The sequence below is a fragment of the Octodon degus genome, unplaced genomic scaffold, assembly GCF_000260255.1.
Source record: "Octodon degus isolate 3935 unplaced genomic scaffold, OctDeg1.0 scaffold00094, whole genome shotgun sequence".
In the NCBI taxonomy this organism is placed as follows: Eukaryota; Metazoa; Chordata; class Mammalia; order Rodentia; family Octodontidae; genus Octodon; species Octodon degus.
Genome location: NW_004524670.1, coordinates 9,118,971 through 9,139,980, shown reverse-complemented (window position 1 = coordinate 9,139,980; position 21,010 = coordinate 9,118,971). Strand labels below are relative to the sequence as shown.

The window sequence follows — 21,010 nt, the reverse complement described above, 5'->3', positions numbered from 1 at the left end:
TCTGTGTCTGTGTCTGTTGTTGAATTGTTGCTGTCACAGGAGTCGTTCCAGGAAGGGAAGGCAGCAGTACAGTCCAGAAATAGTTCTAGCTTTTACTTTATTATTTTGTTTTGGTTTGGTGCTGGGAATTGAGCACGAGGCCTCCTGCAAGCTCGGTCTGCACTCTTACGGCTGGGTACACCTCCACCCCGAGTCCTTTTCGTGTGCCTGGTGCTGGGAGGTGAGCCCAAGGCCTTGTACATACAAAGCAAATGCTCTGCTGCTGAGCTAAACCTGCATCCCCTGTTTTTACTTTCTAAGCATCGTATAGATGCAGATGTACAAACCAGACAGATAGATGGTGCAATGAGGTTTTAAAAAACAGATTCCCTGCCCCCATACCACTACACAGATCAGGAGCCAGCGCTCCCTGCCTGCAGGCCGCTAGTACCCTTCCTACAAGGAACAGCAGCTGCCCTGACTTTATCATTGTGCTAGCACTTCCTTATTCATTCCAAGTTGTCATCCGAGCATGCAGCCTTGATGTTACAGTTTGGTTTTGCCTTTCTTAGGAAAAAAAATTCAATTTTTCTTTTAACCTATCCATGTCCCCTCCCTTTTTTTTCCTTCCCTTTATTCTCTTTATCAAAGAAACGATCATTTGCTCTGAGGAGTTCCTGGGATTTTTCCCAGGCTGGATCTTTTGGAGGGAAGCGTGTGGAACGAGCTGTGCCTTGGGTGCTGGCTGTTCTGTCTCAGGAGGCGCCCGTAGCTGGTTGTCTCTTGGTGTGACGCCCGTGGCCACTCATGCCAGCACTGAGCACCTACCATGAGCTAGGAGCTGCAAGATGTCGGTACTGCAATTCCGGGTTCCTTCTTTATCCACTCGTTGGGATAGTTCAAAAAGAAAAACTCCACCCATCTACTATTTTTAATGGCTTTCTTGCAATTCACATGTTATATATTATGTATTTCACCCATCTAAAGTGTACAATTGGGTGACATTTAGGGCATGTCTGGAGTTGTATGCCTGTCACCATGATTGCTTTTAGACATGTCATTGGCAGAAGGCCACTTTCTACCTCTTGCCCCCTCCTGGAAATCATCCCTAAGCATCCACTAACCTACTTCCATCTCCATGGATTTGCCTTCCGTGGCCAGTTCTTATAATGGTGTGGGTCATACAGTGTGTGACACAGCTTTGTGACTGGCTTCTTCCACCCGAGCAGAGTGCTCTTGAGGTCCATTCATGTGCCAGCATGTATCATTTCTCCCACTTTACAACCAAGTAGTATTCCATCCAACAAGTACTCCGTGTTTTGTTGCTCCATCCGTTAACAAGCCTTTTGGTAGTGCTTGTCTTTTGGATGTTATGGATAGTGCTGCAGTGAACATTCACGTACAAGTCCTTTCTTTTTCCTTCCTTCCTTCCTTCCTTTCTTTCTTTCTTTCTTTCTTTCTTTCTTTCTTTCTTTCTTTCCAGAACCAGGGATTGAACTCAGACCCTTGTGCTTGCCAGGGAAGCACTTATTCCACTGAGCCATCTCCCTGGCCCACGTCTTTTCATAAGCATGTCTTTATTTCTCTTATGTATATACCTAGGACTGGGACTCTGGAGAAGTGCGGTAACTGTGTTTAACCACTTGAGGAACTGTGAGGCCGTGATGGCCAACTTTCTCACAAGGAGTGGCCAAACTGCAACCCCGAACCTGCGTAGTTAACAGTGTCAACACCGCAGTGAATCCTGAATAATGACGTTTTACTTTAGAAAAATCAGCTCATGCATGCACATCTTTTATCTTGAAAGCAAAACAACGTAACAAGTATGCTGTAGGTTCGCCACCACTGTGCTAGGCTGTTTTCCAATATAACTTTTCATTACCATCAGCCATGTATGAGGTTTCCAATTTCTCCAACATTTGTTATGTCTTTTTCATTCTAACCTTCCTAGTGAATGTGAAACGGTGTCTGTGGTTTTAATTTGCATTTCTTCAATGACTGATGATGTTGCATAGATAAAACATGTGCTTATTGACTCTCTGTATCTTTTAGAAAACTTTATCTTTGGCTGTTTTTAAAATTAGATCTTTGTCTTTTTATTATGGAATTGAATTGTAATAGGTTTTTTTTTTTTTTTTTTTTTTTTTTTTTCGGAACCAGGGATTGAACTCAGGCCCTTGTGCTTGCCAGGGAAGCACTTATTCCACTGAGCCATCTCCCTGGCCCCTTGTAATAGTTCTTTATTGCAGGTGAAAGTCCCTATCAGATGCAGTTTCAGCCTTCTGTATCCATGAATTCAACTGTGGATCAAAATAATTTCAAAAACATGCCTCTGTAATGAGTATGTGTATACTCCTCTTCATTATTTCCTAAAGAATACAGTGTAACAACTGTTTACATAGGATTTATGTTGTAGTAGGTATTGTAGGTAATCTAGAAATTATTTAGAGTACAGGAGAGGATTGGATAAGTCACATACAGATGCTAGACTGTTTAAATTGGTACTGGAGTCAGTAGGTTGCCCCCAGGGAGGGCCGACTGCATGATTTTTGCAAAAACTCTTTTGTTCTGGGATACGCTTTCTTGATGCCTTTTGAAATGTAAAATTTTATACTTTGGTGTCAGCTTTTCTGTCTTTTTGCTTATACTTTGGTGTCATATCTTATAAACCATTGCCTACTCCAAGGTCATAAAACATTGTGCCTAGGATTTATTCTAAGAGTTTTATAGATTGTGTGTGGTTTTTTGTTTGTTTGTTTGTTTGTTTTGCCAAGCACTATATATATATATATATATGTCCATCCTTAAAATCTAAAACTCTTCTCAAATAGGGTTGTCCAAAAAAATCTAAAACTCACACCAACATGACTGAGATAAAACACACACAGGGAATAACACAATGTGTTCCTTACAAATTTAAGGACTTGAAGATTATCCAAATTTGAATTTGAGTCTTTGAGAAGTGAGATGCTTGTACCAAGCTACTATGCTACATTCTGCTGCATTAAGTTATTTTGAACAATTACACCTAAACTGTCCCTGGTTCCATTCAGCAAAACGTGTAGGGTAGAAACAGGAAGAAAGCATGCCCGCCAGTTAGATGTTCAGTAATGCATGGTTTTTATTCTCCTGCTCTGAAAGCTTGTACTGGGGGAAGAAAAAAAAAAAAAAAAGTAATTCAAGATTTAAAAATGACTGGGCCACTTGTGTGCTTTAAAAACAAAACAAAAAATAAATAAATAAACTAAGCAGCCACTGATTTACTCAGACATGGCAGGCTTAGTGGCCCTACACCTTAAAAGGCTGGTGATGAGCCAGGGAGGCAGCTCAGCTGCACAGCGCCTGCCTGGTAAGGACTAGGTCGTGAGTTTGATTCCAGGTACAAAGAAAAAGAAATAGTGATTTTTTAAAGATGGGACACGAAAAACATTCACTACCCTTTTCTGTAATTTAAATGTAGGGCAGTAGGCATTTTTTTATACCCAAAGCCTATCGCAGCAGTTTAAATATGACCAAGGTAAATGGAGAATGGAGATATTTTGACAAAGCTAGGACTCTGCAAATCTAGCACAATAAAATCATGAGTACATTATGAAAGAAAATGCACAAAAACCAATAAAAATTTTGAGGTTTTTTTCCTTTGAAAGTAATTGCAATGGTATTAAATTCACAAATATGCTAATTAAACACATTACAAACATACACATATTGCTTTCCACACTTCAGTGCCCATGTGTATCATGGCTTGAAATGGAGAAAATGGAGTCATTCCCCTCAATCTGAAAGTCAGTAGGTGTTCCTTCACAACAAACTTTAGCAAAATTTGTACAAAATAGTGATTAACAGTGATCTTGTTTACTCAAGGAAGCACCTTCAGAACTGTATTTGGTTAAAGTTTCTCTACTAAAATGTAGAAAAATTGATCCACAGAAGTATTGAAAGGTTAGTAGGCTGGGGAGACAGCTCTGTGATCTGAGCACCTGCTTAGGCAAGTGCAGGGACTGGGGTTCAATCCCCTGCACCACATGCCATGCCAGCCCCGCCTCCTAGGCACACTGAGCCAGCCACCGAGTCTGGGTGTGGTGGCACACACCTATAATCCCAGTGCTGAGAAGGCTGAAAACAGGAGGATCACAATGAGTCTGAGCTGCTTAACAAGACCCCGTATCAGAAAAAGGAAGGAAGGAAAAAAAGAAGGAAGGAAGGAAGAGGAAGGGAGGGAGGGAGGGAAACGAGAAAAGAAAGAAGAAAAGCCAGCCAGATAGCTCAGCAGACTAAAGCCCCTGCTTAGGCAGAGCGCAGTGGCCAGGGTTCGATCCTGGCATGCAGTGCTGGCCTCATCCCTGGGGCATGCTGAGACATGGACTGAGATTGGGCATGGTGGCGTGTGCCTGTAATCCCAGTGCTTGGGAAGTTGATAGCAGGAGAATCACTATGAATCCGATCTATGTAGTGAGACCCTGTAGACCCTGTACCAAATACATACCAAAAAAAAAAAAAAAAAAAAAAAAAAAAAAAAAAAAAAAAAAAAAAAAAAAAAAAAGAAAAAAGAAAAAGAAAAAAGAAAAGAACAGTTAAAAGTCCATATATATATATATATATGTTTTTGTTCCTGGTACTACTGCCACAATTTACAGGGCAATGTATCTGATGCAATGAAGAGAAAAAGACAAAGCTACAAAAGATAAAAGTTCAGGAATGTACATCTAATTGACACTACCCTGGATCCATCGGTAGCTGCACTTTTTGCAAGCTGTGACTGTGGCTATCCTGAGCCAGAAGGATTTCCTCCTGAAGCTGTAGTAACTTTTCTGACTGTGGCTCATCGTTCCCTCTATGGCAGAATTTTCCGGTTCCTCTGATGCATCTGGGTGACTATCGCAAAGTAACTTGCATCTTTCCTGACCACCCCTTGCTCTCTCTCCTGCTAAGAACTGCAGCCCTTTTCTGTTGGTTTTTAAAACCTTCTGCTACCATATCCACTGTGTCCACCACCAGATCCATAGCTAGCACCACAGGGACTGCCAGAGCTTCTTCCACCAAAACTGCCACCCTGCCGCCTCTTTCATGGCTCTGTAATCTGATAGCCATTATCCATTATGATTTCTAGAATTATTATAGTTCCCAAAACCTCTGTAGTTACCGCCACCAAAATGTCCTTCTTTGTTGTAACCATCATACATCATCTTCCTCCACCACCATATCCCCTGCCTTGGTATCCACAACTGTAGCCTCCTCTACTGCTGTAACCGGGACACCACCATCACCTCCAACTCTGTTATCTCCACTGTCACCTTTTCCATATAACTACCTCTGCTGCCACCTCCTGCACCACCACAGCCTCCTCTTGCAGTTTCCGCCACAGCCAAAATTCCCTCCACATTTCTTCCAAAGTTTCCTCCACAGCCTATGAAGTTGCCGATCCACCTCCACAACCTCTGTATGATCCAGCAGACTGCATCTCTTTAGAAGGGCCTTTCCACATCGCAATTACTGTGCACTAATAATGTCCTATTTCATCAAGTTTCAAAGCCAAATCCTCTCTTTTTTCGGCTCTGACTGTCTTCCACAATTTCTGTGGTTTCCACTGTACTTTTCAAAGTAGTCTCTCAATACTGCCCACAGAATTTTTCTTCACTGTTAGATCAGTGCTAGACTTTACAGAATCCTGTCTAGAAACCGTTCCTTTGGTTTCACTTTGTGTAGTTGAGCGCACAGTGCTGCAGCCACCTCTTCAACACAGGTGTAAGTCACCACACCAAAGTCCCTGGAGCATTTTATTTGGGGGTCTCTCATTACACACGATATGTGAGGGTGCCCAGTTGCTCAGAATATTCTTACACTGTCATCTGTAGTTGCAAAGCCCAGACCACCAATATACAGCTTCCTCAGTTGCCCTGGCTCCTTTGGATTGTGCCCCCTACTGGCGGAGGCAACGAAGGCCAGAGTCATGCTGGAGCAGACCAGGCAGCAGTTTTGCCTCTATTTTGAGACTAGACTTCTTATCAATTAGATTCTTACCTTTAGGTTTCTGATCTGTTTAGGGTTAATTCTGTGTGTTCTGCTCTATGATACACTTTTTGGTTACCCGTTGCTATGTAAAGGCAGGACCAGCGCTGGATTCTTCCCCTTTTTTCACGAGTTTCATAAGAAGGAGTTGGTCCTTTAGCCCTTGTGTGAGGTTTGTTTTCATCGCAGTGACACCATTTTTACCTGAGAGATACCTGCACTCGGTTTGAGTACTGGTGAGCCTTTATGCTTTGTAACGGACTTCAGTGTTTTCTCCTTTAGGATCTCCCAGGGACAGGTGGGAGAACAGCAATCAGAGGCCTACTTACAGGACAAAGAAGCCTAAGGAGGGAGGATTTGGCCCAGGACACACCTACTAACAAGTGGTGGGGAGAGACTTGATCCCCTGGGTCTGACCCTTCTTTGTACCGGGCCCCATCCATGTACCACACAGCCAGAACCCTGGGATGGACTGGAGCTTAGATTCCAGCCCTGGCTCTGTGGCCTGTGGCCTGTGGCCTGCAGCAAGTCTTTTGTTCATTCTGGGCTGTAGTTACCTGTTCTGTGGAATCAGAAGGCTGGAAGAGCCAGCTGCAAAGAATGGAGCAGACGTCGTGCGGCTGCCTGTGTTGAGAGCCTGCCCAGGCTTTGCTGTGTAGAGCAGAGCCCTGTCATGCCGCCTCAAGAGTGTTTGATCACAACGTGTGGGCTTTCATCCCAAAAGCACACTTTTTGCAAGCAGAGGCTACCAAGCGTTAAGAGCAGTGATCTGGGGCCAGGGAGATGGCTCATTAGAATAAGCGCTTGCCTGGCAAGTGCAAGGGCCTGAGTTCAATCCCTGGTTCTGCCAAAAAAAAAAACAAAAAAACAAAAAAAACCTTGTGGATAAAGGACTTAAAAAAAAAGAGCAGTGATCTGGGTTTTTAACTTCATACCCTTATATGATGTTTGAATCTAATTATGAGTTTGTTATACTTAAATTATTTAAATTTCTTAAAAAATGGATTCAATTTAGAGAAGTGTTTTCTTTTTTGAGTCTTTTTATGTTACTTATCTGGCTATTACATGTTGTCTCTTCCTCTACCCATTTGTCTTCCAGAAACATGCCAAAGGCCAGGATTTGTTTGATCAGATTGTGTACCACCTAGACCTTGTGGAGACAGACTACTTTGGCCTCCAGTTCCTCGACTCTGCCCAGGTCACGGTATGTATTGCTCTGATTCATTTCAGGACAGATTGGCTTTTCATGCTAATTGCAGATTCATGCTTGCTAGAAATTGGTAGAGAAAAATAGAAATGAAACTGTGATATTGCTCCATGGATGAGCATTGGCAGTGGTGATGGTGCTTGAGTGAAATGCTTCCACGGAGCTCGTAAGGCCCCCCACCAGGTAGCCGGTAACCAGCGTTTATGCCCCTGGAGCACTGAAGAAATGCTGCTGAGCATAGAACGCATTATGGACCCATTTCTAGGGTAGGCAGGAAGGAGAGGAAGTATTGCAGAAATAGTTCCAATGATGCTGCACCACCTGCCTCTCGCAGTCTGGCTGCAAGAGCATGGGCTCTGTAAACACAGCTCAGTCCCAGCCAGGGCAGAGAGATTCGAGACAGGCCGCCTCCAGGAGGTGGGGTAAGTCACCACAGGCTTCAAGGACCTGCTTTCCTGGAGGCAGAACTATTCCCAGGGAAGATGTTAAAGTGGGTGACCTCCATAAGTCCAGACCCAGTCTTGCTATAGTAAAAATGAACAGCTTCATGGTCCTTCCCAACAAGACCTAGCATTGGATTTCACAGGTAATTTGTTCACCTATCTAAAAATGTTTATTGGGGCTGTGAAGATAGCTCAGCAGACTAAGCGCCTGCTTAGGCAAGTGAAGGGACCCAGGTTTGATCCCTGGCACCACATGCTGTGTAGCCCCTGCCCCAGGCGCGCTGAGCCAGCCACCAAAGCCAGGTGTGGTGGTGCACGCCTGTAATCCCAGCACTGGAGAGGCTGAAAGAGGAGGATCACTGTGAGTCCGAGCTGCATAGTGAGACCCTGTATCAAATACATTAAAATAAAATAAAAATGTTTATGGAGTGCCTGTTATACACTGGACCCTGTTCTAAGCATTGTGAATTTAGTAGCAAACATGCTTCTATAATATGACAGGTGATAAAAAGGTAACCAAAATTAAACCACGGGAGAGATGGACAGAGGAGGAGTGAGTACCCCTTAAACGGTGTGTTAAAGGGCAAATCCCTGAGACAGTGTTTCTTCTAGAGACCTACAGCTGCCCACTCCTGAAATACACTTCCTGTTACTTCCTGGAGAAGCACATGTGATGAGTGTAAGATGCTCAGAACTGGGGCCCCAGAATTGAGTTCGCTAGAGAATCTCAGTGAGGTCCAGGACTTGGGTAGAGAGTGCAATCTGGACAGAAATGGCCCCTGGCAGCGCCTGGGGGAGGGGTTTGTGTGTGTGTGTGTGTGTGTGTGTGTGTTTGTGTGCGTGCAAGCGTGCCCACCCTATGCATATGCACCAGCATTTCCTGTTTGCCTCCAACAGATTCCCTTATTCCCACAACTGTCACCCCCTTGACTAAATGGTCTGTTTTTCAGTGGGTGACTCACTGTGGCCCAAGGGCGCCCTTTCTGTCTCCCTATCCATTTGTCTTCCTTTAAGTGGAGCCACCCAGTGTCCTGTCCTCTAACTTTATGGCTGTCCTTCACTCAAGGCCTCTGGTCTTGGTTCTTTTCTTCCCCAAGGCAACCTCAGGATTCAAGTTGCTGACCCTTCTACGTATTCCAGATACTCTTTTGTCCCACATAAGCTGCCGCTTCTCTTCCTCCTCTGTTTCTTTTTCCTTTCCAGAAATTGAACCCAGGGCCTTCATCCTCAGCTACATCCCAATACTTTTTTATTCTTTATTTTGAAATGGGTCCTGCTAAGTTGACCCGGCTAAACTCACCCTTGTACTCCTCCTGCTTCTAGCTCCCGTGGTGTTAAGCTTCATTTGAGCAGCCCTCACATAGATCCCCTATGAGTCCTGGTATCATTCCCAGATCCAGATCTCTGAGATTCGTCATCCCCTAATAAGTGCCCTTGAGTCCATCCGTCTTCCCTCTGGTCTTGGCCCAGAACCATCCCATTCTATCTTTTTTACTTTATCCAGCCTCCTGCCACCTGTGCCTTCCTTCCCACCTGCACCAAACCTCTGCTGTCTCACCTACATCCCCAGGAAGACTTTGGTTCGCATCCCACTCCCCACCACGGTGCACAGGCCCGTCTGTTCCCTTTGCTGGTTCTCGCAGGCTGCCAAGTATTGCTGGAGAGTTCCGGCTGTGCCTCCTGGCACCAGCACAGCACACAGGTCCAGCCAAGCCCCAGCCCCGAGCTGGACTCCAAGCCTGGTCAGTCCCTCACTGACACCTGAGTGCGCCACGGTTCTCTTCTGATTCGGGAGCAGACATAGAGTCTTGTCCCCATAAAAACTGTACCGTAGTTACCTTAACCTGCTGAGAAGACCCAGGTCGTGCACTTGGAGCACCTTGAGTTTTCTTGCCTTGCCCCTCCAGTTTCCCTTTCTGTCCATCTTGTCTCTGCCTTGCAGGATTCTACTTGCTTCTGCACTTTCTTTCTACACCTGCATTCACAGTCCTGTGCTCCATTGCTTCCTGAGTGCCGCATTCAGAGCTTTCTCTTTGTCTTCAGCATCTTCCAGCTGCCCAGCCCTTGACACTCTTCGATGCTTCTCTCTTCTGAAACTCTTCCATTCTGCCTTCTGTGTGTCACAAAACATGTGGTAGTTTTGGCCTTGCAGTATCTGCCATCCACCAGTAGAGGTGTCTGGGCTGGACTCTATGCCTGCCTGTACCTCTGACTTCTCTCGTGGGTTCATTTGGACCATGTTCTCTCCTTTGGCCTCCGTGTCTTCATCTCTACAAAGGGTTCTCTGTCCTATGTCAGTGGCCCTGAGTCTGTGAGGGAGGCCAGTGTGCCCAGTCCATCCCTGTGCAGGTTACAAGCAGGACATATCCACCATCTCTGCCCTTAGAGCTAAGTGTCTGCTGCTTAGCCGACACATCCTCGTTCCCAGTGAGCCTCCTCCAGCCACTTGCTTCCCAGAGCAGCCTCAGTGCGACACAGTTATGACAGACTTAGGTGTGAACTTCTGCTGACCTGGCTGGCAGGCATTCGCACCTGCCAGTATCTTGTCACTGTGCAGCAGGAGGGATGTTTACAGCAGGCCAGATGCCTGCAGGAACCTGGGCTCTGCAGGTTCTGAGACTCACTAGCATCTTGCTTTATGGATGTGAAAGACTTCTCCCCACGCCCTCCAAGGGCAAGCGTGGGATCCTCATCACCTTTGAGTCAGAGGATGTAAGGGTGTGCAGCAGAAGAGGCTGCAGGACCCTCCTTATCACCTGTCCTGGATTTTGCAGCTGGCACTGTTACAGGCTGGGTCCTGGTCATGTGTGTGCCTACCTCTCTGGACCTTTGCTTGAGCCCTAGAATGCCCTTCCTCACCCTCCTTCATGGCCATCTCACTGGAGCCCCACTTGTCAAGCATGTCCTGAGCTCCCAGCAAGTTCCTGTGCAAACCTCTGAGCTCATTTGCCTGCTGTGGCAGCTTGCTCAGATGGCCGCAGGTTGCTTATTTGTCTGTATAAACATACATCACCTAATGATGAGATCCTAAGACCCAGGACTTCCTCTTCTCGGTGACTCTTGGGGATGAGGCACACAATTTGGCACCTCTTCCTTAGCTCCAGAAGGCCCTCGGGAGAAGCCCTTGCCTAATCTCTGCCCCTTCTAGATGGTGAAACCAAAGCCATTAGACCTTAGTGCATCACTTAGTGAGGAGCGCGGCTCGGGCTCTGCAGCTCCCAGCAGATGTGTTCATTCCAGTGTACTGAGCTCTTGATTTTCGGTGCTCCTGTCTATGTGTTGACAGCAATATCAGTTTCAGGAGAACACTGAAGAACCCAATGAGTTTGTGGGGAAGAGCATGGGTGTGGGTCTCTGTTTTGATCGATTTTGTGTTGCTATAAAAAATGCCTGAAGCTGAGTGCTTTATAAAGTAAAGAGGTTTATTTAGGTCACAGTTTTAGAAGCTGAAAGTTCAAGATGGAGTGCCCTCATCTGTTTGGCCTCTGGCAAGGGCCTTCTCACTGTGTCATCATATGGCAGAGAGAAGGCAAAAGAGCTGCACGCAGAGGGGCCATGTGTACGAGGTGGCCTCACTCTCCTGAGAACTAATCCAGTCCTGTGATACCTAACTCACTCCTGTGGGTAGGGACTCGTTGCCTTCTCGGTGTACCCTGGGGAGAAATGGCAGCAGGAATGAGGAAAAGATAGACAAGAGACAAGAGCTGGGTGAGGTGGAAACCGTTTGCCTGATTGGCAAGACTCCCCCAACCACACTGGGGAGGGGCATTTATTTACACCCTTGCAAAGTTAGTATCAGGAGACAAGGTTGCCTAGCGACTAACAGCTGAAATTGAACAGGCGGGGTATTTTTCTCAAGACTGAGTGAGCTTGACTGCCTTATAGGCCCTGAGGCCTTGCCCTGCCTCCCACATAGGATCAGTTTCCAGCTTCAGCGCTCCCAACACTGAGACAGGTGTTATAAGGGTGGCACCTCCATGACCCACACTCCTTCACTAGGCTTCACCTGGCAAAGCTTCCACCACTTCAGCACCATCACAAGGAGCACCACGCTCCCAGGGTGCGGACCTTCAGGGGACAGAGCGCAGCTGGAGTGCAGCAGGGCAGGTCCTCTCCCTACCGGGGTAAGGTGACAGAGAGCCAGAGTCATAGGTGAGCGCACTGAGGAGGCGAAGTTAGCTGCAACCCATTGGCCCATGCTGCCTACAGGAGGACTCTTAGCAAATTTAAGCAAGGGCCTATTGAGAGGGTCTGCTGAGATGGCTGCCAAGGGAGTCGCTGATCTTCCCGGGGCCTGGGAGGTAACTGGATGATGCCGAAGGTGTTTCTGAGGAGAGGGGGTAAAAGATGGAAAGGAATGGTTGGCTTTGCTATTGACATATTGCCTCATAATCAAGGCTTCTGCAATTATTTATACCCACACCTAGCCTCTGGCGTGAGGATCAGAGGGTGGGGGCTGCTGGCAGGGCTCTTTGTATCCCCAGCTTGTCTCCAGCTTGCTGAAAAGAGCCAGGCTGGTTTCCATGATGCCCTGCCCAGCCCTGAAGCACCTGTCAGTGCCTGTTGGTGTCACCTATTTTTAGCAGTTGGAACTGGGACCTCCCATTTCCGTGTTAAAGAGGGAGGCCGCCCAGGGACCCACTCTGCAGATCACACGTCGGTACAGCTTCAAACAGGAACAGTGTGTGTGTTTTACATATCCAAGCTTTTGTCTGAGAGTCAGACCCTCCTGGCTTTCATACTGCCTGGTCATGAGAGCTGCTGTTCGCTGAGTTTCCTCCACCTTCTGGCCAGGCACTGAACCAAAGGCTTTGCATAACTCTTAGTTACCACGCTTCCCACATCTATAAAGCTGGCCATAAAGCAGACCCTTCTGACAGATGACAGATCTGAAGTTCAGAGGCATTATGAACCTTGTAAAGATTAAAGTAAGGGCAAAGCCAGGACTCAGAATGTGGTATCCTTCCAAAGCCCAGCAGTTTGCTCTGGGCTGTACTGGTTCCATCCCACACCTGCCGTGCATGCGTATACGCATGCACGTACACATACATACACAGAAAAAAAAATCACATTTTAAACTTTGATTTAGAACTTACCCAATGCCAACCAAGCCCTCTGATTGCGGATATGATCTGATAACTGTCTCTGTCTGCAACATTCTGGTGTGTGGGGGGGGGGGGGAGAAGACAGGCCGGTAGTCCCTTATAGTGCAGGGTGGCCAGTACTTTAGCAGAGGGGACCCAGGCTCCTTTGTGAACATCTGCATGTCCTATATAACAAGCAGGCTGTCGGAGAGAAGGTTACCATTGATGTGAGTAGAGGCGAGAGAAGTCTCCAAGGCAGACATTTGAGGTAGGGGTAATAAGAACAGCCCCACCAAGCAGGAGTTTCTCTCCTCCCCTGGAAAGCAGGTATTATGGATGGTAGCTGTGGCCACCAAATGTCCCTTTCCTAAGGCCCTGCCCAAAACAAATAAGCTTTTTATGGCAGTCTATTTTGTAGCAAATAATGACAGAAAAGATGAGCTACGCTTTTGTCTCAAGCCTTGAGTTAGGTTTTCCCACTGGTCTTTGCAGCATAGAACGGCCACATTTAGGGCCATGCAGTGAAGTTAATATGGTCGCTGTGGTTGCCGGAGGGCTCTGTGGACACGGAAGGGACTCTGGCTCCCCTGGCTTCATTCTGCCAATTGTCTAGAAGATCATCCTTGTGGCCGTTTAGGCACACACTCCTGGACACCTGTGTCACTTCAGATGTGACTGAGGCTGAGGGGTGTAGCTGGGGAGAGATCTTGCCAAGCACCCTCCGAACATTGGGTTCCATTCTCAACGACCCAGGAATAAAAGGAAGAGTATCGGAGTGTGAGCACTAGTAGTGGGGTCGTCGTTACTGATGCAGAAAGTCTGCTGAGCCTCCTGCTCCGGTCCACAGGAGTAGTTCAGTGCGGTCTCAGTGGACACTTGTCTGAACCTTCAGGCAGGGCTGCAGGGCTAGCTGAGTTCCCAGTGGAGGGAGCTAAGGCTCAGGAGCAGGGGCCTTGCTCCTGACCGCACCCGAGTGGCACATCTGGGACTTAAACTCTGGGAGCCTCTGCCTCCTCCATGGCCGTGTAAGGAATTACTAGATGGGCTGAGGAAGAGCCGCAGCTTCTCTGAAAGCTGGCAGCAAGAAGCTGCTGAGGGTTTTCTTGCCCAGATACAAATACATATCAGTGCTAGATGGAAAGTGGATGAATGTAACTGTAACTGCTTAGACAAGTTCCCAAGAAAACCTCTAGTAGCTGGCATCAGCCAGTTTATGGCTTCATCCCGATGGAGGAGAGATCTCTCTTTAGTGAGGTAAATGCCCCGGGCTAGTACAGGATGTGAGCACCAGTGTGAGCTCCCATCCTGCCTTCCCTTTCAGGGCCCCTTCCCCCACATGGTCTGTGGGTCCAGCTTCACCTGCTTTGAGGCCTGAGCCAGGTGACGGATGTGACACAGTGGCACTCAAAGTACTTGTTGTCTTCTCTGTTCATCCTTTGAATGCAATTATACTTCAGATTCCTTCCAGCTCTAATTTAAACACAAGCTAGATGTTCTTTATAACCCCAGGAAATCTGTAGGTACTAGGAATCTCATTATGGTTTCCATCATTCAGGCTTAATGGAAAGGGCTCTGGGGATGTTCGGGCAAAGAGATCTTGGATATTCTTTAACCCTCGAGCTTCTCTTGGGCATGGCCTTTCCGGTCCCTCCATGCAGCTTTTAGCCTGTGCAGTTCTGCAGCCAGCCTGCGCGTGTGTCGTGCTTCCAGAATTGATGTGCCACCAGAACAGGTGAGCTTTGCCAAGATCGTCTCACTCACCTTGATTTATGGGAGGAGCTTTGCCAGATGGACTTAGATGACAAATTCAGATCAGAAACCACCTTGCTAATTCCCATTAGTGTTTGAGTTAAATGTCTTGCTGTTTGAACTCAGAAATGCATCTGTCTGCCTGCAGTGCCTGGTTTCATGGTCTTTTGGATGATACAGAGCCATTGGCCTTGGCCTTTGCAGATAGGCAGCCTGGATATATTCAGCCAGGACACAGGTGAACATCCCTGACAGGTCCTGCTGCTGCTAAATACAGTCCTCTGGGCGTGTGCAGGCTAGAATTTCCTAAGTGTCATGTTGGGCTCTTTGCTCCTGCATCCAAGTCCCAAGGAGTCTTGTGGAATAAAAGCAGGGTGATCAGAACCTGGTAGGCTCCTGCAGCTATGAAGAAAGTTGGGTCACTTTGAGCTGGTTGAATACAAGGTAATTTTCTTCTTTACTCATTTTTGAATTGTGACTAAATTTCTTAGCACCTCTGATACTGCTGCCAAAAACCTGATCTGAAAACTCTCAAGGGGTTAAGAAGCTGGTCACTGAGTCCAGGTGTGGTCATGCATGCCTGTAATCCCAGGCTGGAGAGGCTGAAAATAGGATCACTGCGAGTCTGAGCTGCACAGTGAGACCCTGTACCAAATAGTAGTAATAGTACTACTAATAATAATGAAACTATTTCTGATTCCTTCTTTAGCTTAGTGAACCCCAGGCCTTTCATAGGCCTGGGTTCTGACAAGTCTTGCTTAGGGCAGGAAGGATGGCGCATAACCCTGTAGTACAGTAAAGGAGCTCCATTAGTGAGGTGGCCCAGGGCACAGCAGCCTGCTACCTCGGGGGACATCTAACCCAGGCATCTGGCCACAGTCTGCCTATGTGTCAACCTCTGCCTCAGACACTTGGTCCTTTTGCCATGAGAACCCACTGCCCCACAAGAACTGAGATTGCATGAGATGTTAGAATTCAAATAGCCATTTTCAGAGAGGTGGTTGATGATTCAAGATTATCAGGGCGTCTTCCTGAATAGGAGAGGATGCAGAAAAGTTCAGAACCAAATCTTTAAAGGGTGTACTGGGAGCGTGTCTAAAACTCTGGTGCCCAGAGCATTGATTAATGAGTGTTAGGTAAGACCTGGATATTGACTCCTTTAAAGCCTTTCACATTATTGTACTACACAGGCAGGGTGGAGAGTCTCAGGGAAGGAAACCACATAAATTAGACTTTGGCAAAGGTCAGAATTTGACAGTAAAGATAGAGGAAGGGTGAGCTGAAAGCTCGATCTGTTCTGAGTTATGGTACAAAGACTTGAGAAAGGAAAGGAAGAGGACAGGCTCCTTCAGGCTGTGGTGTTCTTGGGCTGCAGAGCCTTGTAGTTTCAAGGGAGAACTTTCTTCACAAGGTTCCTTTAAAAACAGGTTCACACATAGCCATTAGCCTGGTAGTTGGCAGGAGAGTAAATATGCTCACATCTGAGCCGTATCTGTCCTCCCAGGGCCAAGGTTGAGGGTTTTCAACTGAGAGTAGTAGTGCTACCTAATTACCATAACACCAACTCATAATCAAAACTGTCATTTTGGTAGGCAAACGGCAACAAATGCTGACATGACAACCCAGCCCTACAAATAATATCCTCGAGGAAAATTTTTTTTAATGCAGAAAAGGAAAAAATCAACAATGTATCTACAGTTCCACCACCCAAAAAATAACCTCTGCCAATCTTTCTGGATAATCTCTTAATAGAAAGTAATAATTGCATGACGATGAAAACCCACCTGGTTATCTCGTATTGTGTTGTAGATCTCCTGCCACATCAATAAAGATAGGCCTATGTCAGTTTTAAATAGTATTTCACTACATGCAGGAGCCATTTTTGAATGCATCTCTGTCGATGGATGTTTAGCTCTTTTCCAGTTCAGAGCTGTATTAGTGATGAAGAAAAGCATCCTGTATATGTGCCTTTGAGGTACACACCCTGCTGTGCGCTCTGCGGCCTTCCTTACACGCCTGCCTACCTGGGAGTGGCGGTGACAGAGCCCACATTCTCCCCTCAAGCTGTTCACACATGCATTGTAATATAATTCATCTGCTCCATGCCTTTGTGTTTTTTCATCCCTTCCTCCCACGCATGCACGCATAATCGGTGCTTTGGCTAGGTGTGGAGTACTCGGTGCTAATTTAGCCCCACCCCTCCTCATTATCAGGCTGTGTGGGGTGTAGATTGCTTGTGAAAGGCCGGAGCAATCAGTAGCGTGGCCTCTGGCTCCGTACAGCAGTGAGAAGCCACTCTGGCTGTGCCACTCCAGCTAATACTGAAGTTCCAGCACGCTTTAAGTTTACTCAGTGTAATAGAATATGTCCCTAATTTGCCTCCTTTAAAAAAAAAATGATTGATATTTTTATTTGTTCATTTCTCAACCTATTAAGGGTCTGCTGAGTGCTGTACCTAGTTCCTCTCACAGGAAGCACAGAAATGATTCAGTGCATGGACCCTGATCCTGATGGGCTTATTATCTTCAAAGGGGCTCATGGTACAGACAGGCTGTGGCTTAAAATGGTTCAACTTAATGATGATGGAAAAGTGATACACATTCAGTAGAAACTATACTTCAAATTTTGAATTTCGATCCTTCCCTGAGCTAGCTCTACTCAATAAATGGTCGCTCCAGATCCCGGGCAGGGACAGTGGCAGCAAGCCGCAACTCCTAGGCCACCAGGAGTAAATAATCAACACTCGATGTTGCTAAGCTATGGTGTGCAGTAAACATTTGAAAGTATTTTTTAGCTTGCAGTTCTTTTTGCTTTACAGTGGGAAAGTGACCCACTACATAACCCGCTCATGTAGCTGACTAGCTATCCTTGGAAGTTAGGCTCATGAGCCTCCTTCAGGACTGTGGTATCAGCTTTGTTGTTACAGAGACATCCGTAGGTGAGACAAATGGTCTGTGAGCTCCTTCGGAGAAGACAGGTAGCTCTGGTAAGAATTTGAGGTTAGGATACTGTACCTTCACTGTCAGCAAAGTTATCTTAAGTAAATGCCTATCTGTCTTTCCATCTACAGTGTGGTCATTTTGTTGGCGAAAGAATAAAGGGGCCATGAACTTTGGCTCTATCACTTCAGGGCTTAGGCTGATAGAAATTCAAGACTGCTGTACAAGGAGAGCTTCTAGCACTGTAGCTCATACTTTTTTGCTACATTAACGGAGACTAGGAAATATTAGAGAAAATTAACTGAAACATGAGCAAGTCTGAAGAAAAAGGCCATGGGGGGGGGGTCCCCACGGAGAGGCTTTACAAATGAATTCATTGAGGGGTATAAGTCATTTTAGGTACCATTTTAAAAACTTATAGGGAAATGTGGCACCCTGGTCCCAAAAAAACGCACTGAAGAGCATAAGCACAGAATTTTGAACATCATACCACGCGCTTCGCAGGTCCCTGGTGCACAGCTCATACTCTGATCCTGTCCCTGGTTTCTGTGGCTAGAATTACTCATGTTTATAGAGAAGGGTGACTGGGTGGACCTAAAATCTTGCTGAATGATTCCTGAAGAAATGTTTTCTTTCTTTCAGCACTGGCTGGATCATTCTAAACCCATCAAGAAGCAGATGAAAAGTAAGTGAACAGATTTAGTCATCTTTTACTTTTTTTGTCAGTAAGCTCCTTTGCCCAAATTTTGAGGTTTTATGTTTTCATTAGACCTTGAAAGCATTTTTAAAGAAATCTAAGTCTAAGTGGATAATTTTTATTAAAGCTGGCCAAGGTTAAAGTTTAAAATTTAAATAAGTTCTTTTTTGTAGATATTAAAAACCCACCTGTACTCTCAATTGAAATTAGACCCATCTGCCAATGAGAAATGACTAATGTACTATTCAGAAACATGACTTTACGCCTCCTGTATTCTCTTCCTCATGAATTACAAAGTAGACTCAGCGAAAGGGAGGCTGAGAGGTTTCCTTGGTAGAGTGGCCCAGCTTCCTGCTTTGCAGGTGGGGTAACAACATTTTTCTAACGTTGTTTATGTTTGGGTCATTTAAAAAATTCATATTTTCTTAAAAATACTTTACAGTACCCTTAGTTTATTTTTAGGTGGCAGAATGCCTTGCTATTTATGTGTCATTTCCCTTTAAACCACTTTGTACTTTGTAAAACATAGATGCCAACTTGGACTGTCTTGGCATCATACTGTAAGAAAAGTGCCAGCCCTTAGTAATTCATCCAGATTCTTTTCTGCCCAAATGTGGTTACCAGTTAGATCTTCACAGTCAATGTTTAAAAGTCCGTTTCAGTACTAGCTTTGCATGCCCAGTTGTGCCTTCCAAGTGCAGTGATAAAGGTGCTACAGATTTGATGTGTTTTTCCTTTCACCCATCCTGTGCTCTTCAAAACTGGAAATGCCTCTTCAACCTCTGTCTACAAATATTTAGTTGGACCTGCTTATGCTTTGCACTTTCGAGTTAAATACTATTCTTCAGAACCGAACAATCTTCGAGAAGAGTTTACAAGGTAGGACACGTAACTAGATTTATGGGTCTTATAAGTGGTAGTTTTACCTCTATTTCTGTTTGCTATTTCCTTAGTGAGAGTTATTAGTATTTTTTCTGGGCTTCCAAATTTTGTTGAAAATCTACAACTTTGTTTAATTTGATATCGTTCCTTTTTTTTTTTTTTTTTTTTTTTAACTTTCTGCAAAGCTTTATTCCAGAGGGGCTCAGTCCTTCTTGGCAGCTGCCTCCCTCCTGGCGGCCATCATGTTGCTCAGCTCCTCATGCTTCCTCTTGGCCCATGTGCATCCCCACCCTTTTCTTGATGAATTTGAGGGTGCATTTGTCTTTGGAGACCTTGAGCAGCTCCATGGAGCTCCCCTCCTAGGGGGCGAAGCCACACACCTCCCGGATCACATCCCACATGAACTTGGTGTGTTGGTGAGGCATCCATGACAGCGGCTGTGCCTTAGCTTACTCACATTCTTAGTCACCTTGTGGCCCTTGTTGAGGCCTATGGCAATGGGATTGGCATAGGGCCATGGCTACTGTTGTTTAGTGGTTACTGTGATAGAAGTTGATATCATTCTTAGTTAATAAGCATCATAGGGGGCCGGGGAGATGGCTCAGTAGAATAAGCACTTCCCTGGCAAGCACAAGGGCCTGAGTTCAATCCCCGGTTCTGCCAAAAAAAAAAAAAAGCATTATATTTACTTTCTTGTCCCATTTCTGCTTTCTTAGACCTTGTTATTTTAATTGTTCTATGGTGTTATATTTGCTTTCAGCTCCAAAAAAGGGAAAACAAATACTGAGAATGTTTTTCAATCCACAATTGCCATTTTATTTATTTATTTTTTTAAATGTATTTAATGCAGAGTCTACAGGGTCTTACTACATAGATCAGACTCATAGTGATCCTCCTGTTTCCAGCTTCCCAAGTGCTGGGATTACAGGCACGTGCCACCACACCCAGTCTAACCTTATTTTTTTTAAGGAGCTGCAAAACATCCCCTTGATAGTTACAGTAGAAAATACCATCTCTTTAAGCAAGCTACGCTAGTTACAAAAGTTGTCTGAATCCTTTCATGTTATCTTTGTTGTGCCTGCCTGTGTTTATCTCTTGGATGTCAGAAAGTGTCAAAGGAAAATAGCATTTTATGTATGCAGTTTCCCTCCAGCTACCCTTCCATCAGTGAAATTCTTTACCTAGCCTTTTCTGCTATTGATATTGCAAGCGTCCTTGTCACTTTTTGTGCCTGATGGATTGTCATGGTGACATGCACATAGCTAGGCAGTCTTCAGGGGTGGCCACTAGTTTGAAAAGTATGACCATTTGTCACCATTGCCTTACTGGAAGGGCCTACAGTGCTTTTTTATTGTTGTTTGATTTTATATTTTCTGTTTTGTTTTTGAGACAGGGTGTCACTATGTGGTTTAGGTTGGCCTTGAACTCTGTGTAGCCAGGCTAGCATCAAACTCATGGCGATCCTTCCACTTCAGCCTCCATGTGCAGGGATTACAAATATATGCCCTTGTGTCTGCCCCTTCAGAGCTTTTGTAGGTAGGCTTTCCCACAAGCAGCAGAATTTTTTGGCCGTGTTAGTACTGTGTTCCCCTTGACGTGGATACATTAGTGCATATCCTGAATTTCAGAAGTGAAGTTAAATTACAGTTAAACACCTGCTGGGAAGCCAGACATTCTGGAATGTACGAGAACCTTCACCATCACCACCTTTGATTTCCAGGTCACCCACATTCCCCTCTATCCACCTCACAGAGAGCAGCTACCTGCATTGTTTGCAAGGTTCAAACAAATTAAATTACTCCACTGTTGCTCTTCAGAGTGTCCCTCTTTATGAAACGTGCTGCTTTGGTCACCAAAATCAGTGGATTTTAAACCAAGTTGTGTGAATCCAAAACACCTAGGAAGCTTTTGAACAAATCAAATTCCTGGGGACCACTCTTGCGTGTAGGGTTCTGACTCTGCAGGTATGGAGTAGTGCGTGGGCAGCTTTGGTTTTTACAAAGCATTTTAAGTGGTACTGA

General features: G+C 45.6%; 1 protein-coding gene across 1 annotated transcript in view; it reads left to right on the top strand.

Moving 5' to 3' along the window:
• Epb41l4b (erythrocyte membrane protein band 4.1 like 4B) overlaps positions 1-21,010 on the top strand; it is a 138,235-nt gene that overhangs the window by 34,339 nt on the left and 82,886 nt on the right. Inside the window, exons 2-4 of the mRNA XM_023722919.1 lie at positions 7,088-7,192; positions 18,053-18,095; positions 18,908-18,986. Of these exons, the coding sequence (XP_023578687.1) occupies positions 18,089-18,095; positions 18,908-18,986 (86 nt within the window). The 5' untranslated portion in view covers positions 7,088-7,192; positions 18,053-18,088. The remainder of the gene's footprint in view (positions 1-7,087; positions 7,193-18,052; positions 18,096-18,907; positions 18,987-21,010) is intronic.